The 13760-nt window shown below is 37.7% G+C and overlaps 4 protein-coding genes across 5 annotated transcripts; 3 read left to right on the top strand and 1 right to left on the bottom strand.

Moving 5' to 3' along the window:
• Positions 1 to 4: 4 nt before the first annotated feature.
• On the top strand, positions 5 to 2951 carry LOC103832365 (uncharacterized membrane protein At1g16860). Of its 2 annotated transcripts, none has more exons than XM_009108354.2 (5): positions 5 to 255; positions 627 to 1534; positions 1940 to 2095; positions 2158 to 2369; positions 2449 to 2951. In XM_009108354.2, exons 2-5 carry the CDS (start codon positions 689 to 691, stop codon positions 2639 to 2641), a joined length of 1407 nt encoding a protein of 468 aa, XP_009106602.1. In that variant the 5' UTR covers positions 5 to 255; positions 627 to 688; the 3' UTR covers positions 2642 to 2951. The 2 variants fall into 2 exon arrangements, with proteins under 2 accessions (XP_009106602.1, XP_033130447.1); XM_033274556.1 differs by having other exon boundaries at positions 25 to 255; positions 660 to 1534.
• A 52-nt stretch (positions 2952 to 3003) lies between these two features.
• On the bottom strand, positions 3004 to 5008 carry LOC103832364 (ubiquitin-conjugating enzyme E2 36). Its single transcript, XM_009108353.3, has 8 exons — positions 4763 to 5008; positions 4650 to 4677; positions 4436 to 4522; positions 3978 to 4036; positions 3720 to 3761; positions 3562 to 3635; positions 3360 to 3457; positions 3004 to 3273 (listed from the first exon to the last, which is right to left on the bottom strand). The coding sequence occupies exons 1-8, from the start codon at positions 4796 to 4798 to the stop codon at positions 3236 to 3238; spliced, it is 462 nt and encodes a 153-aa protein (XP_009106601.1). The 5' UTR covers positions 4799 to 5008; the 3' UTR covers positions 3004 to 3235.
• A 236-nt stretch (positions 5009 to 5244) lies between these two features.
• LOC103832363 (EP1-like glycoprotein 3) lies at positions 5245 to 8668 on the top strand. Its single transcript, XM_009108352.3, has 2 exons — positions 5245 to 7521; positions 7679 to 8668. Exons 1-2 carry the CDS (start codon positions 6999 to 7001, stop codon positions 8479 to 8481), a joined length of 1326 nt encoding a protein of 441 aa, XP_009106600.1. The 5' UTR covers positions 5245 to 6998; the 3' UTR covers positions 8482 to 8668.
• Positions 8669 to 11452: 2784 nt separating this feature from the next.
• On the top strand, positions 11453 to 12670 carry LOC103832361. The gene is made up of 4 exons (XM_009108351.3): positions 11453 to 11535; positions 11921 to 12156; positions 12236 to 12282; positions 12358 to 12670. Exons 2-4 carry the CDS (start codon positions 11927 to 11929, stop codon positions 12432 to 12434), a joined length of 354 nt encoding a protein of 117 aa, XP_009106599.1. The 5' UTR covers positions 11453 to 11535; positions 11921 to 11926; the 3' UTR covers positions 12435 to 12670.
• The last annotated feature ends 1090 nt before the right edge of the window (positions 12671 to 13760 follow it).

Here is a 13760-nt window from a genome sequence, read left to right as displayed (position 1 = left end):
CTCAGTCGGTTGTCCAATCAAAAAGTAAAAGCCTTTGAGCGCTTTGAGAGAGAGAGAGCGATTGAGAGAGACAAGGTAGCAAGTGTTGCGGCGGAAAGAGATCGAGATCGGGAGGGAGGGAGAGTGAGCTCTAATGGATATGGGATCTCAGCTACTCGTCTTCTACTGTCACTCTTCCAACTACTTTCCTTGATTAGTTATTTTTTTTTAATTTCCTTCTCAAACGGAGATTCGTGGAAACTTACACTCTCTCTGGTGAGAATCTATTTTTTTCTTTCAGATTGATTTTTCTTTTCTGTGTTTGATCATTTATTCCATTTTGGGGATTAGGTTTTGCTTTACTTTTACTTTTTTTTAGTACTTTTTCAAATCAATGGAGTGTGGAATCTAATCCATTGATATGAGATTTGCAATGGAACACCTTCTGCTGAATCACAGAGATCTTCCTAGGTTTTTGTCTTTTTGACATGAATGATTATTACTGATTTAGAAACTATTATGTTTAGTTTTTTTTTATTCCTTTTTACTTGATACTTGAGTTATGTTTGGTTCCTCTGTCTAAATTATGTAGATCTATACTGATAACTATCTCCCCCGTTTCTCATGGTTTCCTGTTTACGTTTCAGTGCATTGTTTGTGGTGTGCTCATCTGTCTGTAGCTAGCTTTGGTTCCCTGAAGAGAAACCAAATGGGTTCGAGATACGCATCTCACCAGCTCAGCAACGGCCTCTTTGTCTCCGGTAGGCCCGAGCAGCCCAAAGAAAAGCCTCCAACGATGAGCTCAGTAGCCACGCCTTACACCGGCGGCGACATCAAGAAATCAGGAGAGCTAGGAAAAATGTTCGACATCCCCACAGATGGAACCAAGTCAAGAAAGTCCGGCCCAATCACCGGAGCCTCTTCCAGAAGCGGCCAGCAGCCTGGCCCGGGCGGGCCCAACGCAACCGGCCGCATGTCCGGCTCCTTAGCTTCCGCTGGTTCGAACTCCATGAAGAAAACAAACTCAGGACCTTTGTCTAAACACGGGGAGCCGTTAAAGAAATCCTCCGGCCCCCAATCCGGAAACTCCGGTCCCATCCCTATACTCCCGACCACAGGCCTCATAACGTCCGGGCCCATCACCTCAGGCCCGTTGAACTCGTCCGGGGCTCCTAGGAAGATCTCTGGTCCTCTGGACTACTCCGGTTCGATGAAGACGCATCATCATAATAACCCTTCTTCCGTTGTTCATAACCAGGCGGTGACCACGCTTGCTCCTGAAGATGACTTCTCATGCATGAAGAGCTTCCCCAAGCCTGTGATGTGGCTGGTTATACTTATATTTGTGATGGGGTTCCTCGCCGGAGGCTTCATCCTCGGAGCGGTTCACAATGCGATTCTACTCATCGTCGTGGCGGTTTTGTTCGCTGCTGTTGCTGCGCTCTTCTTCTGGAATGTGTCTTGTGAGAGACGTGGGATTACAGATTTTGTGGCTCGTTATCCTGATGCTGATCTTAGGACTGCTAAAAACGGTCAATACGTTAAGGTCACTGGGGTAAGTATTATCTAACTACGCTTCCTACTAGTGTGTATAACCAATGTTCAAGAAATCTTTAGGCTGTAACTAGAGAACTAGCTACTAGGCGGATTATTCGGGTTTATATATATAGTACATTTATATAAGATATTTTAGTTTTTGGTTTTAATTAAAAAACTATGATGAATTGTCAAAATTATATATACAAAACAAAGAAATTAGACAAATTTGTAGATTTGTACTAATATTCTTGCTTAATTTAACAGATTTAGACTTATTTTAGATCGATTTAAAACAGTTAACTGATTTATAATGGTTTAAACGAATTTAAATTGTATAAGTCGAATTTTATGAAAATCGTTTCGGTTAGGATTGATTTTTAGAACCATGTTTGGTTTCTTATACTTTTTGTTTGTTGAAAAGGTTGTCACCTGTGGTAACGTGCCGCTTGAGTCATCGTTCCATAGAGTTCCCAGATGTGTTTACACGTCTACTTGTTTATACGAGTACCGTGGATGGGGTTCGAAGCCGGCTAATGCTTCACACCGCCGCTTCACATGGGGACTGAGATCAGCAGAGGTTAGATGATATTTCCTTCTCTTTCAGTGTGAAATGTCTCTAAACTTTTCAATACATGGCAGAGGCATGTGGTGGACTTCTACATCTCTGATTTTCAATCCGGGCTGAGAGCATTGGTGAAGACTGGGAACGGTGCAAAGGTAACACCCATCGTCGATGATTCTGTTGTCATAGACTTCAAGCCAGGGAGCGAGCAAGCGTCTCCGGACTTCGTGAGGTGGTTGGGTCAGAAGAATCTCTCCAATGATGAAAGAGTAATGCGGCTAAAAGAAGGGTAATGTAGACTTAGAAAAGAGTTGCTCAAAAAACATGTTGGTCTCTGTGATGATGATGATACTTCCTTTCGTTTGCAGGTATATCAAAGAAGGAAGCACAGTGAGTGTGATAGGAGTGGTGCAGCGAAACGAGAGCGTGCTGATGATAGTCCCGACGACGGAGCCGTTAGCTGCTGGTTGGCAGTGGAGTAAGTGCACGTTCCCTGCAAGCCTCGAAGGGATTGTATTGAGATGTGAAGATTCATCGAACGTAGACGCCATTCCTGTCTAGATAGTAAAGTCCTTCCACGTGTTGGTAGACGCACTTGTCTCACTTCGGCTTCATTAATATTTCTCATGAAATCTGAAATGTGTTGTCTGGTGCTCTCTACTCTACTGATGATGATTCCTTTGGTGTTGGTGGTTTTCTATGGTAGTGTTTTTATTTTCTTTACTTTTAATATCTCTTATTATTTTATATCCGAGTAACATTAGGTTGATGGTTATGATGGTTGTTGATTACTTTACTGTCACTTAATTTGTGTTATGGTTTGTAATTGTAAAGTTTTAAACTTGTGTCCTAATTTAATATGCCTTCTCTATTTTGTTTGGATAACATTTGATGATTTATCAACCTTTATGGTTATTTGCAACATACGAAAGTTGCAGAGCTTAAACAGAGTACAGAGTAAATAATCTTTAAATTCAAGCAAACTTGACTAATAGAGAAGATCATCTATTAGTAAATGATTCAGAGAGATTACAGCTTCCTGTGCCGAAACACAGTAAAATATAAGCTTTTTGTAACTTTGAAGTTGAGATAGATTATCACGAGATGTAAATGTTAATTGGATGAATATGAGATGTTTTCACCCTTCCCATCCCATCATGCGCCGCTTGCGTACAGACGGGTCCATTCTTTAGCTGCGCAGATAGTTCACAAGGATGGTAACCCACGGTTTGTAAAGAAGTATGGTAACGAGTTAAGTTTACGGTTTAGATCACATTACCTGTCTCCACAGCTTCAGCCTCATTACTCTTCCAATGCTTAGCGATGTTCTCAGACAATGGATCATCAGGGTTTGGTGCACTCAGAAGAGCTTGAATACTTTTATAAAGACGACATATCAATAGAATAAGAAAGCTGTCACGCCTCAAGAAACCTATGCTTTGTGGAAGGAGAGAATCTAATGTAATCAACTCATACGTTACCTTAAGAGCACTGTTCGTATTTGTAGAGCAGGGCTCCATTTGTCTTTCAGGATATCAAGACAGATTCTTCCCAGCTGTACATGCAAATAAACAAGTTTGTGAAAAATGTGTTTTGTGAAAGTGAAAGTGAAAACAGAGGAAGGAGTGGAGAGCAAGACCTTGTCAATATTAGGATGGTATATCTTGGTGAGAAACCTAACCTGTTCCAAATCATTATCATTAGAAGAGCCAGAGCGTACTAAAGTATAGAAAAATATAACTCTCTACCCAAACAACGAATCCAATGTTATAGACGTGAATATACCTAAGAAATGTAACAGTCCCTACTTATACTCAAGTCACCATTGGATGCGGATAATGCAAAACTTGAAAACAATATAAACTTTCAAAAAGGAGGAAACACAGAAACAACTTACCTTGGGAGCTGCCATAGGGTACTCTTCAGGCAAAAAGAGCTCCAACTTGAAAACACCTCCTATAAAATGGAAACAAAAATGATTGGCATACATCACTCAGTCTGAATAAAAGAATCAAACTTTAGAAAATGAGTAGGCTTGATTCACAGGAGGTAAAAAGTGCAACATCTTTAACTCAGTATATTTTATGCAGCAGCAAAAGGATACAAATAAAATATAAAGTTGTAATAAGCTTATAACTATTAAGTATCCATATAACAATTTCTCAGCTTTTCTTCCAAACCCAACAATCTACATGATCATTACCTACCTAGCAATGGTTGTTCAACATGCTGCAATCTCAAAGCAATAAACTGAAACTCAGATTATCAGAAGACTACTACTTGGTTACTTCCCACAAATAAGAATCTTTCATAGACATCTTCCAACAGCTACATAGATAGTATAAAAGCAATTACCTTCATAAGGTGATTGAGAAGGACCAAGAACCATAACGTTGAAGTACCTCATGTTCTCCTCAGATGGAGATGCACTTATACCCGGAGCTGCAACAATACAAAATTGATAAAAATCACATTTTTAACTTACCCTCTACAACAAAACTCAAACTTATCACATCTCGAATCCACAATTGAACGCAGCAAAGGCGGGGTGAAAATCAAAAGAGCTTACCCGGTTCGCTGAGCAGACGTTGCGTTTCCTATCAGATCACAATTGAATTAAAAAAATAAGAATCAGGAATCAAAAGACGAGATCGAAAGGCGATTAACAAAAGCAGCTCTCACCTTGATGATTCTTCGGGGCAGATTACTGTTGGCCATGATCTCGCTGCTGCCGAATTCGATTGATCAGAGTTAGGGTTTTAGAGAGAGAGAGATCCGAGAGAACACTTTCGTCTCGTCTATATAGAATCTGACGTGCTCCTCGATGATGAGCTTTTAATTCGATTCCTTTTCTCTGCCTTTTTAAAATAGTAGTTACATATACTTTCCCGAAACATTTTGTATATTTATCGCGATCCCTTAACTTTTTTATATTTATCAATTTTCACCACATATTGTTTGCAATTACATATGCGTCCTATATTTTATTATATATCACTCTATTGCGTTATGTTTCCTCTAACTTTTGTTTTGTCACTTGCATTCCCTGAGAAAATAGGAGTTTAATTCCTCAATTATTTGAAATCAGCAAGTTTTATACTAAACTATTACTTTCACGATTTAGTTCTTCAACTAATAGTTGATTTGGCAAATTAATGACTAAAAAATCAACTGTTAAGTTATCTTTGCTATTGAACCAAAAAAACTTTGAATCTCCAAACTCAACGATTTTTGGCGACGACAAAAGTGATTTTCAGTGATAAAAAAAGCAAATTCTACCTTATCACGGAAACAAGTATCACCGGAAATCATCTTCACTTGAAATTAAAATTTGTTGGAAATTTTTCAGATTCAATGACAATGATAATTGATATAAAACTAACGATTTAATGGTTGAGTTTTTTAGTCACTAATTTGTCGAGTCAATTAGGGAATAAAATCGTGCAAATAATAGTTCGGTATTAAATTTGTTGATTTCAAATAGTTTGAAGATTAAAATGCTCATTTTCTCTACATTCCCTCTAGTTTTAACAATTTCACATGTTCCTCAAAGTTTTTTCTATTACAAATGGAAGCTAGGGATGGATTACAGACCTTAAGCCAACAAATAATGAAGCCCAACAAGTGGAGCTGAATGATAAACCAAAGCCCATTGGATATAAGGACCATGTGCTATGATGGGATGGCTAACTCAGCAATGGAAGTACTTTTTCTTCCTCTGGCAATGAATACAGATGGTTGCCTTTACTATTTTATCAACACAAGTTGGCACATGGACTCAGAACATCAATCATAAAAAAAGGTTAACCTAAATAAAAAATATTAAAGCCTCGAGCAGCCGAATAAGACCTTTCTTACAAGGCCCCACACACACTTTGCAAGCCGCCGGGTATTGGGACACACATGATTACATGAACACCGTTCCGGTTCATTGTCCGTTTATTTCTTTGTAAAAGCACCTTCAAATTTTCTTTAGGTTCTTTATAAACAAGTGGTAGTTTCATTTTAAAAAGACAAATAATTAGCAACGATTAATTAGTATCATCTCCATTTTATCTCTCTCTATATATGAAATTTAATCAGAACTGCATGTATTTAAATTTCGAATTCCACCTATGCTTCATCAGAAAAAAAAAAGATTTAATCAAATACAAAGAGACGAAAAAATCGACCACGAGCATATTCCCCGATCGCTTATATTAATAGAAAGGTGAATGGTCGGTCCTACCTCAGATCAGATGTATGATTTATATTTCTTTGTGTTTAATAAGCAGCATTCCTACCATTTCTAATTATTTTAACTAACGTTGCATGTGGTACAAGAAAGAAGAAACTATATAATTAGAAACCAACAAAACACGTATAATAAGTATTGACTGCTTTGTGAATGAACATGTTAGTTTATGTTAAGAGTATTTATTTAATTTACACCATAATGTTATCGATAAATACATATACAAGTTCTTTTACAAGAGAAAACATGAAGTGTTTGTATGAAACAAATCTGTAATTAAGTTTTACTAGTGATGTTATGTTTTTAAAAAATTAACCTTGTTATATTTAGATGTTAAATCACTCTTACTGGCATACAACAGATAAATCTTAAACCATATGCTTACACAGTTAACCCCTTAACTCGGATCTTGTTTCGTTAGATATCATTGTCAATCGTTGACATGGAGATTATCTAACCGTGCACGGGTTAGCATTAAGGTCAAGATAAGCTCTCTAGAATGATGAAATTCAAAACAAAACCAGCAAAACCAATAAATTATAGCCGAAACAAAGACCAAAAAGTCGTCTAAAAGACCCTATTATTAAGACATTTTAAAACCAAGACCGCTTTGGTTTCTATATAAATAGAACCTCACTCTATACACATAAACACACACCACAATCAATAAACAACACATTAAAAATGAAATTCTCAATAACATTGTCTCTCTGCTTCACTCTCTCCATTTTCTTGATCGGAGCACAAGCCAAAGTCCCCGTCGACGAGCAGTTCCGAGTGGTCAACGATGGAGGCTACACCGACTACAGTCCCATCGAATACAACCCCGACGTACGTGGCTTCCAGCCCTTCAACGACAACTTCCGTCTCTGTTTCTACAACACAACCCCAAACGCGTATACACTCGCTCTCAGAATCGGAAACAGAGCTCAAGAGTCAACTCTCCGGTGGGTCTGGGAAGCAAACAGAGGCTCGCCGGTCAAAGAAAACGCGACGTTGACTTTCGGTGAAGACGGAAACCTCGTGCTCGCCGACGCCGATGGTCGCCTCGTCTGGCAAACGAACACGGCTAACAAAGGTGCCGTGGGGATCAAGATCTTGGAGAATGGCAATATGGTAATATACGATGCCAATGGTAAATTCATATGGCAGAGCTTTGACTCTCCTACAGACACACTTCTTGTCGGACAATCACTTAAACGCAACGGTACGGGATGTCTTAAAATTTTAGAGACTACTATAGACAATTTATTAAGAATTTTTATTTTTAAAAAAAAATTCTTACAAATTTGAGAGCTTATTTATGTTAATGATATCTTAAATTTTAGAAAACATAAATTAATATTTTATTTGTCTACGTTCAGGACGGAACAAGCTCGTAAGCAGACTGTCTCGTTCGGTCAACACAAATGGACCGTACAGTCTTGTGATGGAAGACAAGAAGTTGGTTTTGTACTACACGACAAGCAAAACTCCGAAGCCTATCGTTTACTACGACTACGAGTTCTTCTCCAAGATCACTCAGTTACAGTCCATGACGTTCCAAGCCGTGGAAGATTCCGACACCACGTGGGGTCTACACATGGAAGGTGTCGACTCTGGTTCTCAGTTCAACGTCTCAACGTTCCTCTCACGTCCCAAACACAACGCCACGTTGAGTTTCATTAGGTTAGAATCAGACGGTAACGTTAGAGTTTGGAGTTACAGCACGCTAGCGACTGCAACGGCTTGGGACGTGACCTACACGGCGTTTACTAACGACGATACCGACGGTAACGACGAGTGTAGAATCCCTGAGCATTGTTTGAACTTTGGTTTATGTAAGAAAGGTCAGTGTAACGCTTGTCCTACCGACAAAGGGCTTCTTGGATGGGACGAGACTTGTAAGACTCCGAGTCTCACGAGTTGCGATCCCAAGACGTTTCATTATTTCAAGATCGAGGGAGCTGATAGTTTTATGACTAAGTATAACGGTGGCTCGTCGGCGACGGAGAAAGCGTGTGGGGACAAGTGTACGAGTGATTGTAAGTGTTTGGGATTTTTCTACAACAGGAAGAGTTCAAGGTGTTGGATGGGTTATGAGCTCAAGACAATGATTAGAACCGGAGATGCTTCGCTGGTAGCTTATGTCAAGGCTCCTAATGCTATCAAGAAGTCAGTTCTTTGAGGTGTGAAAGGTCATATGAGACTATTGTGTTGTGTGTTTAATAATGTCAAATTTGGTTTGTTTATCCTTATAAAAAAGGTGCACTGCTTCTCAAGCTACACCATAATAAAGTGAAATGAATGAAGCTGATGATGAATCAATTTCAGATATATTATGTATAGTTTTGGAAACTGATGTTTTGTCAGTAATGCACGAGCCCACCACGTTCAAGTAAACACTATTGACATGTCAGGCAATTATGGAACAAAAACTTTTATTTCCACTATAGATTAGAATAATGTTGGTAGGTAAAATAAATTTAAAACATCCAAAGAGGAGGGTATATTAGCGAATATGCTTCAAGTAAACGAGTACGTGCTACGATGCTTCGACGCCGCGTCACCTTATTAGATGTGATAGGTTTCTTCTATTCGTTTCGTAAGATTTTGTCGAGTGGTCCTAGTCAATGCTTGTTGTTACACGTAATTCTATATATCACGTCATTTGATTTATATTCTTACTATTAAATGTGAACTACAACACGAACCAACAGAAATTAAACTGATTGACAAGCTTAACCTATCTGATCCACGCTAATGGAAAAATGATTGACCTGAATAGATATTTCAAGAGGAAGCAGGTTGGAGAGAAAAGGTCTAGAAAGAAAAAAAACGAAAAAAGTACAAGATCAAGAGTATAAACTAATGTGGTGGTGCAATGGAAAAAATCTAACAAAAATACAACAACTCTTATTCACACTCCAAACTAGCAGAAACTGGATTACCAAAAAAATTTAGCAGAAACTGGTAACGTGAAGCTGGCAAGTTGGTCAAACTGAAGCTGGCAATGTCTGTCAGATTATAAGCTAAAGAATCAGAAAAGTATATTACTTGTTTCGTCTAAATGTTTATCGTAACTTTATTTATAAACCACTAGATATAGTTTATCTTGTAACCTTGTAAGCTTTTCCTTATATGTATTTAACTATGTAGTTGACCAAAAAAAAAAAAACTATGTAATTTTTTTATTAATTAATTAAAATGAAAATATATTAAACTAAATATTGCTTTCTCTAGGAAATTTTTTTTTGTGCACGTCTTTAGGAAGATCTCTAAATGAGCCAATTCAAGCATAATTTCGTCCGGTCTCCAAATTCACCACCTTCTTCATTTTCTCTACAAATCTAAGCTTTATCATTGTTTATTCTTCATTAATTCTAACATTTATAAAATCATTAAGTTTTAAAATTATGACGATTAATTTCAACCTCCCATCAGTATTATTTGATAGCTTTGTGTTAAAAGAAAAGCCAACTTGAAGTGTCAAGTGCGAGATATCTTTGTAAAGTTATCCACTGTGGAATGATTTTCATTTACTAAGTATCATGCAAAAGTTAGTCCATATAGAAATGCAGAAATCTCACATAAGAAAATGAAGTATTTTTGAAAGTTGTATTCGAGTAATAAGTAATAACCACTACTTCAGTTTACTAACTTGATTATCTTTAAAAGTTACTCTTAATTTTCTTTCTCACTCAAATACTTATATATTTAATTGAATACATTCTCATTGCGTTTGTTTTTCTTTTCTTGTAGTTTTTAATATGCCGCGGATTAGTGTTTCTCTAGATATATCAAAAATCTCCAAATCTCATCTGCTTACGTCGCTGTCAAGCGAATCATTACATTTTCAAGACGTGCTACTTCTTCGTTTTGTCAAGTCCATGTTCCCTTCTATTGAAGTTTATTGTGAAGATCAAGCTCAAATTTAGGTTTCATACTTGTTCCGGTTTCACATGGTAATGTTTAATGTTTATGATTTATGTTGTTTTTTCGTTGTATGTGTGTACTATTATTGCCCTTTTATTGAGATTTATCTTTGACAATATTTGTTTGTTTCTACGTTACAATCGAAAACATTTGTTACAATCGACCACATAAAAGTATAAAACAACGTTAATATGGTCTACAATTGTATAACTATTTCTCAGCCCTTGATTTAGAGGCTTCATAAGATCAACACATCTGTCCAGTTTTCCAGGGTTTCACTTTGATTGTATAAATATGAACAAGGTGTAATAGTTGAATACATAAAAAATGAAATACATTTCAGTAGAGCTTTAAGAACTTTGAAATCATGTGAATTGTCATCTGAACTGATAACGTGAGAATCTTAGAATCAGTTTGTCAATGAATTGTCCAAAAATATAGTGAGAACTTCGAAATCATTTTTGATAGAATTTTCATGAGAATTTTTGAGTCACTTTGTCATTGAATTGTCAAAAAGTGACATGAGAATCTTTAAACCATTTTTTTTATCCGGAAACAAAGAAACAAACCGAAAACAAGGTTTTGTTTGGGTTTTTATCCTATCAATTATAGTAGTGGATCTTATCTTTAAGATCGAAAATCGAATGGGTATCCGAATTGATCAGGATAAGTATATCAAATTGCATGTATTTGAATTTCGTATTCCACCTATATATGCCTGCATGAGTCAAAAAAATTAAATGATTCGATCAAATCCAAAAAGACGATAAAAATCGACCACGAGCATCTTCCCGGCCGCTTAAACTAATAGAAAAGTGAATGGTCGGTCCTACTTCAAATGTATGATTTGTATTCCTTTGTGTTTAAATAAGCAGCTCTCCTGCCATTTCGAATTAATTTAACTAACGTTGCATGTAGTACATGGAATTTTATATAATAAGAACCATAATAAAATTCCACGTCCAACTCCTCTAAAGTCTCAAATTTGAAACTTATTCTCGAGGCAGTATCCTCTTCATACTTCTCAATGCTCCAGTCCAAACCCAAACTCAGAACGGTCACTCGGTTTGATTTCATTGATAAACCGGATTAGATTTTGGAACACAAACCGAGACCTTCGCAAAAGGGATTTCGGATATTTTCAATAAAACTGGTGGGCTTTTTCACCTGTGTGGCCCATTAAAAACCTATAAAAATAATACTCTTGGTGTTTCTTCTTGTCTGTGCCCCCGATTCTCTCTTTCTCTCCCAACCCCGACGATCGAATCTATTCCTCGCCTTGATCTGCTGATTTCGCTTCTCTCAGGTTTGTAATCGAATCTGATAAGTCTATATTGTTTTCCCATTGCCTCGTAGAAACTTAACCTAGGAAAGTTTTATTTAATTGGGATTTTGGAATTAAATCCATCGATTGATGATTTAGATATAGGAGAGAAGCAGCCCCGTAAATTAGTGTAGAAACCCTAACTTTGTCAACAATCAACATGTTCGAAGCAGTATCAATCCTAAACGCTAATTTATAATCGTACCTTATAAGTTTTCTTTAATTGGGATTTTGGAATTAAATCAATTGATTGATGATTTAGATATAGGAGAAGCAGCTAGTGTAGTAACCCTAATTTTGGAGGTGGGGCGCTGTTTAAATTTATAATTGAATTAGTTTTTTTTTTTTTTTTGTGTGTGTGTGTCAGATAAAAATGGAAAACTGGTCTATCTCAGACCTTGTGGAAGAAGACTGGTCTATCTCAGACATTGTGGAAGCAAATGAAAAAAGATATGTGCGTGAGAGAGAGAGACTCATGAAGAGGAAGCGGCCAGTGGCGAACTTATCTGTGACTGAATTGGAACAAATGAGGCAAGAGGCTTTAAGAATAATAGCAGCATGTGGTCTCTGTCCCGAAGGAGAGATTGAGTCTGCTCAAGAGAGGTTCACCACTGTTCTCTTTATATACTCCCCCACCCACTGATTTGCAAACTTTTGATTTATATATTTATTTTTTTTGTAGGCAAATTGGATGCAAGAACATACTCACGGATCAGCGTGTGACGACAGGTAAAAAGATACTTACATCATCTGAATTTTGTATGCAAATCAGTATGCCTCTAAAAACCTTCCTTTCCTCTCCAGAAAAATCAGATGTTGGGCAATCTTCAGGAGAAGGCAGCACAGAAGAAACTCATGCAAACCCTGCCCCAGATGAATAAACAGAAATCATTCGTGTTTCTTCCCTTTTTCTCTTTATCAACAATCGCAACTCTCATGCGTGTTTACATGTTCCAGACCAAATTGCATGCATCTTCTTTTCTTTTTTAATAGTTGTCAATGAACGTGCTCTTAATTAAGATTTGTGTTTCTTCAGAGAACAAATCATTTTTTTTTCCTTATTTTGTCAACAATCAACATGTTCGATGCAGTAGTATCAATCCTAAACTATTGTGTTTTGTGAGACTGTTCAATGCAGTCCATCTTTGTTTCTCTATTCTCAGCATTGTCTCAGCCAGTCGTAGGCGCATAGGATATACTTGCTTTTACTTGTCCTATGCTCTCGACCCCTTCCATCTTATTGCTACTGTTTGGCAAGTATAACATTATTTTCACGTTTCGTAATGAAACCATTAATCAAAAAGTAAAGCACCGCCACCGAAACAAAAAAAGAAAGAAGTAAAAGAGTTTATTTATTTATTTATTATTATATAAGTTAAGCCTTGTTCACGTGAAGATCTTGAAGAGGAAACCCCCATGTGTGGCAAAGACGAGAGACTCAACAGCCATTAGCTTTATCAATATGTTAAAGCGACGGTCTGAGGTATCCTTCAATGGCTTCCCTATTGTGTCACCTATCACTGCTGCTTTGTGTGGCTCTGACCCTTTCGGTCCTAAGCTCCTTGCGTGCTCTGATGCACCCGCCTGCATTCGTCATTTCACAATCGTCAAACCTCTCCTTTGATTCTTTTCGCAATATGAACTCCCTTTCTCTCTCATAAAGCTTGCTAAACCTCAATGTACTTCTTGGCATTGCGTTAGGCTCCACCAGTATTGGATGCTGATATCGCAATCTGTTTAAAAGTAATCCAAGAATCTCACTGAACGTGCACGGAATCCTCCTGAATTATTTAATGGTTCATAAGAATTATTACCTGAACTCCAGAGATAAGGGAGCCAGCGAGGACACCAGAGAGGGTCTCAACGCCGAAGAAGAAACCAACAATGAGAAGAGTAAGCATGACAAGGCAACCAGGAGGAAGCATCCGTTGAGATCTTGACGCATGTTGCATAATCTGGTTTCGCAGTACCTTCCATGAGCCCCGGGATGGTGTTGAGCTGTCTCCTCACTTCTTCCACCATCTTAAGAGCTGCACTTCCCACGCTCTTCATCGTCATTGCAGAGAACCAATAAGGAAGCATGGCTCCAACAAGCAACCCTATCACCACCTTTAGGGTCAACACATCCACCGTCTGTATTCTGCTCGGCTCACAAATGCACCAAACAGAGCCAATCGCAAAACCCTGTTGTATAGTACGTAACAAAC

This window comes from Brassica rapa, chromosome A07 (genome assembly GCF_000309985.2).
Source record: "Brassica rapa cultivar Chiifu-401-42 chromosome A07, CAAS_Brap_v3.01, whole genome shotgun sequence".
In the NCBI taxonomy this organism is placed as follows: Eukaryota; Viridiplantae; Streptophyta; class Magnoliopsida; order Brassicales; family Brassicaceae; genus Brassica; species Brassica rapa.
Note: the sequence above shows the minus strand (reverse complement) of the source record. Positions and strands in the feature narration are given on the sequence as shown.

Bases quoted from the DNA above. Each gene is read 5' to 3' on its own strand.
- LOC103832365 (XM_009108354.2), top strand. From the start codon at position 689: ATGGGTTCGAGATACGCATCTCACCAGCTCAGCAACGGCCTCTTTGTC. The intron at 2,096-2,157 runs GTTAGATGATAT...AATACATGGCAG, and splicing joins GGGGACTGAGATCAGCAGAG to AGGCATGTGGTGGACTTCTA. The intron at 2,370-2,448 runs GTAATGTAGACT...TTTCGTTTGCAG, and splicing joins GTAATGCGGCTAAAAGAAGG to GTATATCAAAGAAGGAAGCA.
- LOC103832364 (XM_009108353.3), bottom strand. From the start codon at position 4,798: ATGGCCAACAGTAATCTGCCCCGAAGAATCATCAAG. The intron at 3,636-3,719 runs GTCTTGCTCTCC...TTGCATGTACAG, and splicing joins ACCATCCTAATATTGACAAG to CTGGGAAGAATCTGTCTTGA. The intron at 3,458-3,561 runs GTAACGTATGAG...TCTTTATAAAAG, and splicing joins ATACGAACAGTGCTCTTAAG to TATTCAAGCTCTTCTGAGTG.
- LOC103832363 (XM_009108352.3), top strand. From the start codon at position 6,999: ATGAAATTCTCAATAACATTGTCTCTCTGCTTCACTCTCTCCATTTTC. The intron at 7,522-7,678 runs GTACGGGATGTC...GTCTACGTTCAG, and splicing joins ACAATCACTTAAACGCAACG to GACGGAACAAGCTCGTAAGC.
- LOC103832361 (XM_009108351.3), top strand. From the start codon at position 11,927: ATGGAAAACTGGTCTATCTCAGACCTTGTGGAAGAAGACTGGTCTATC. The intron at 12,157-12,235 runs GTTCACCACTGT...TTTTTTTTGTAG, and splicing joins ATTGAGTCTGCTCAAGAGAG to GCAAATTGGATGCAAGAACA. The intron at 12,283-12,357 runs GTAAAAAGATAC...TTTCCTCTCCAG, and splicing joins GGATCAGCGTGTGACGACAG to AAAAATCAGATGTTGGGCAA.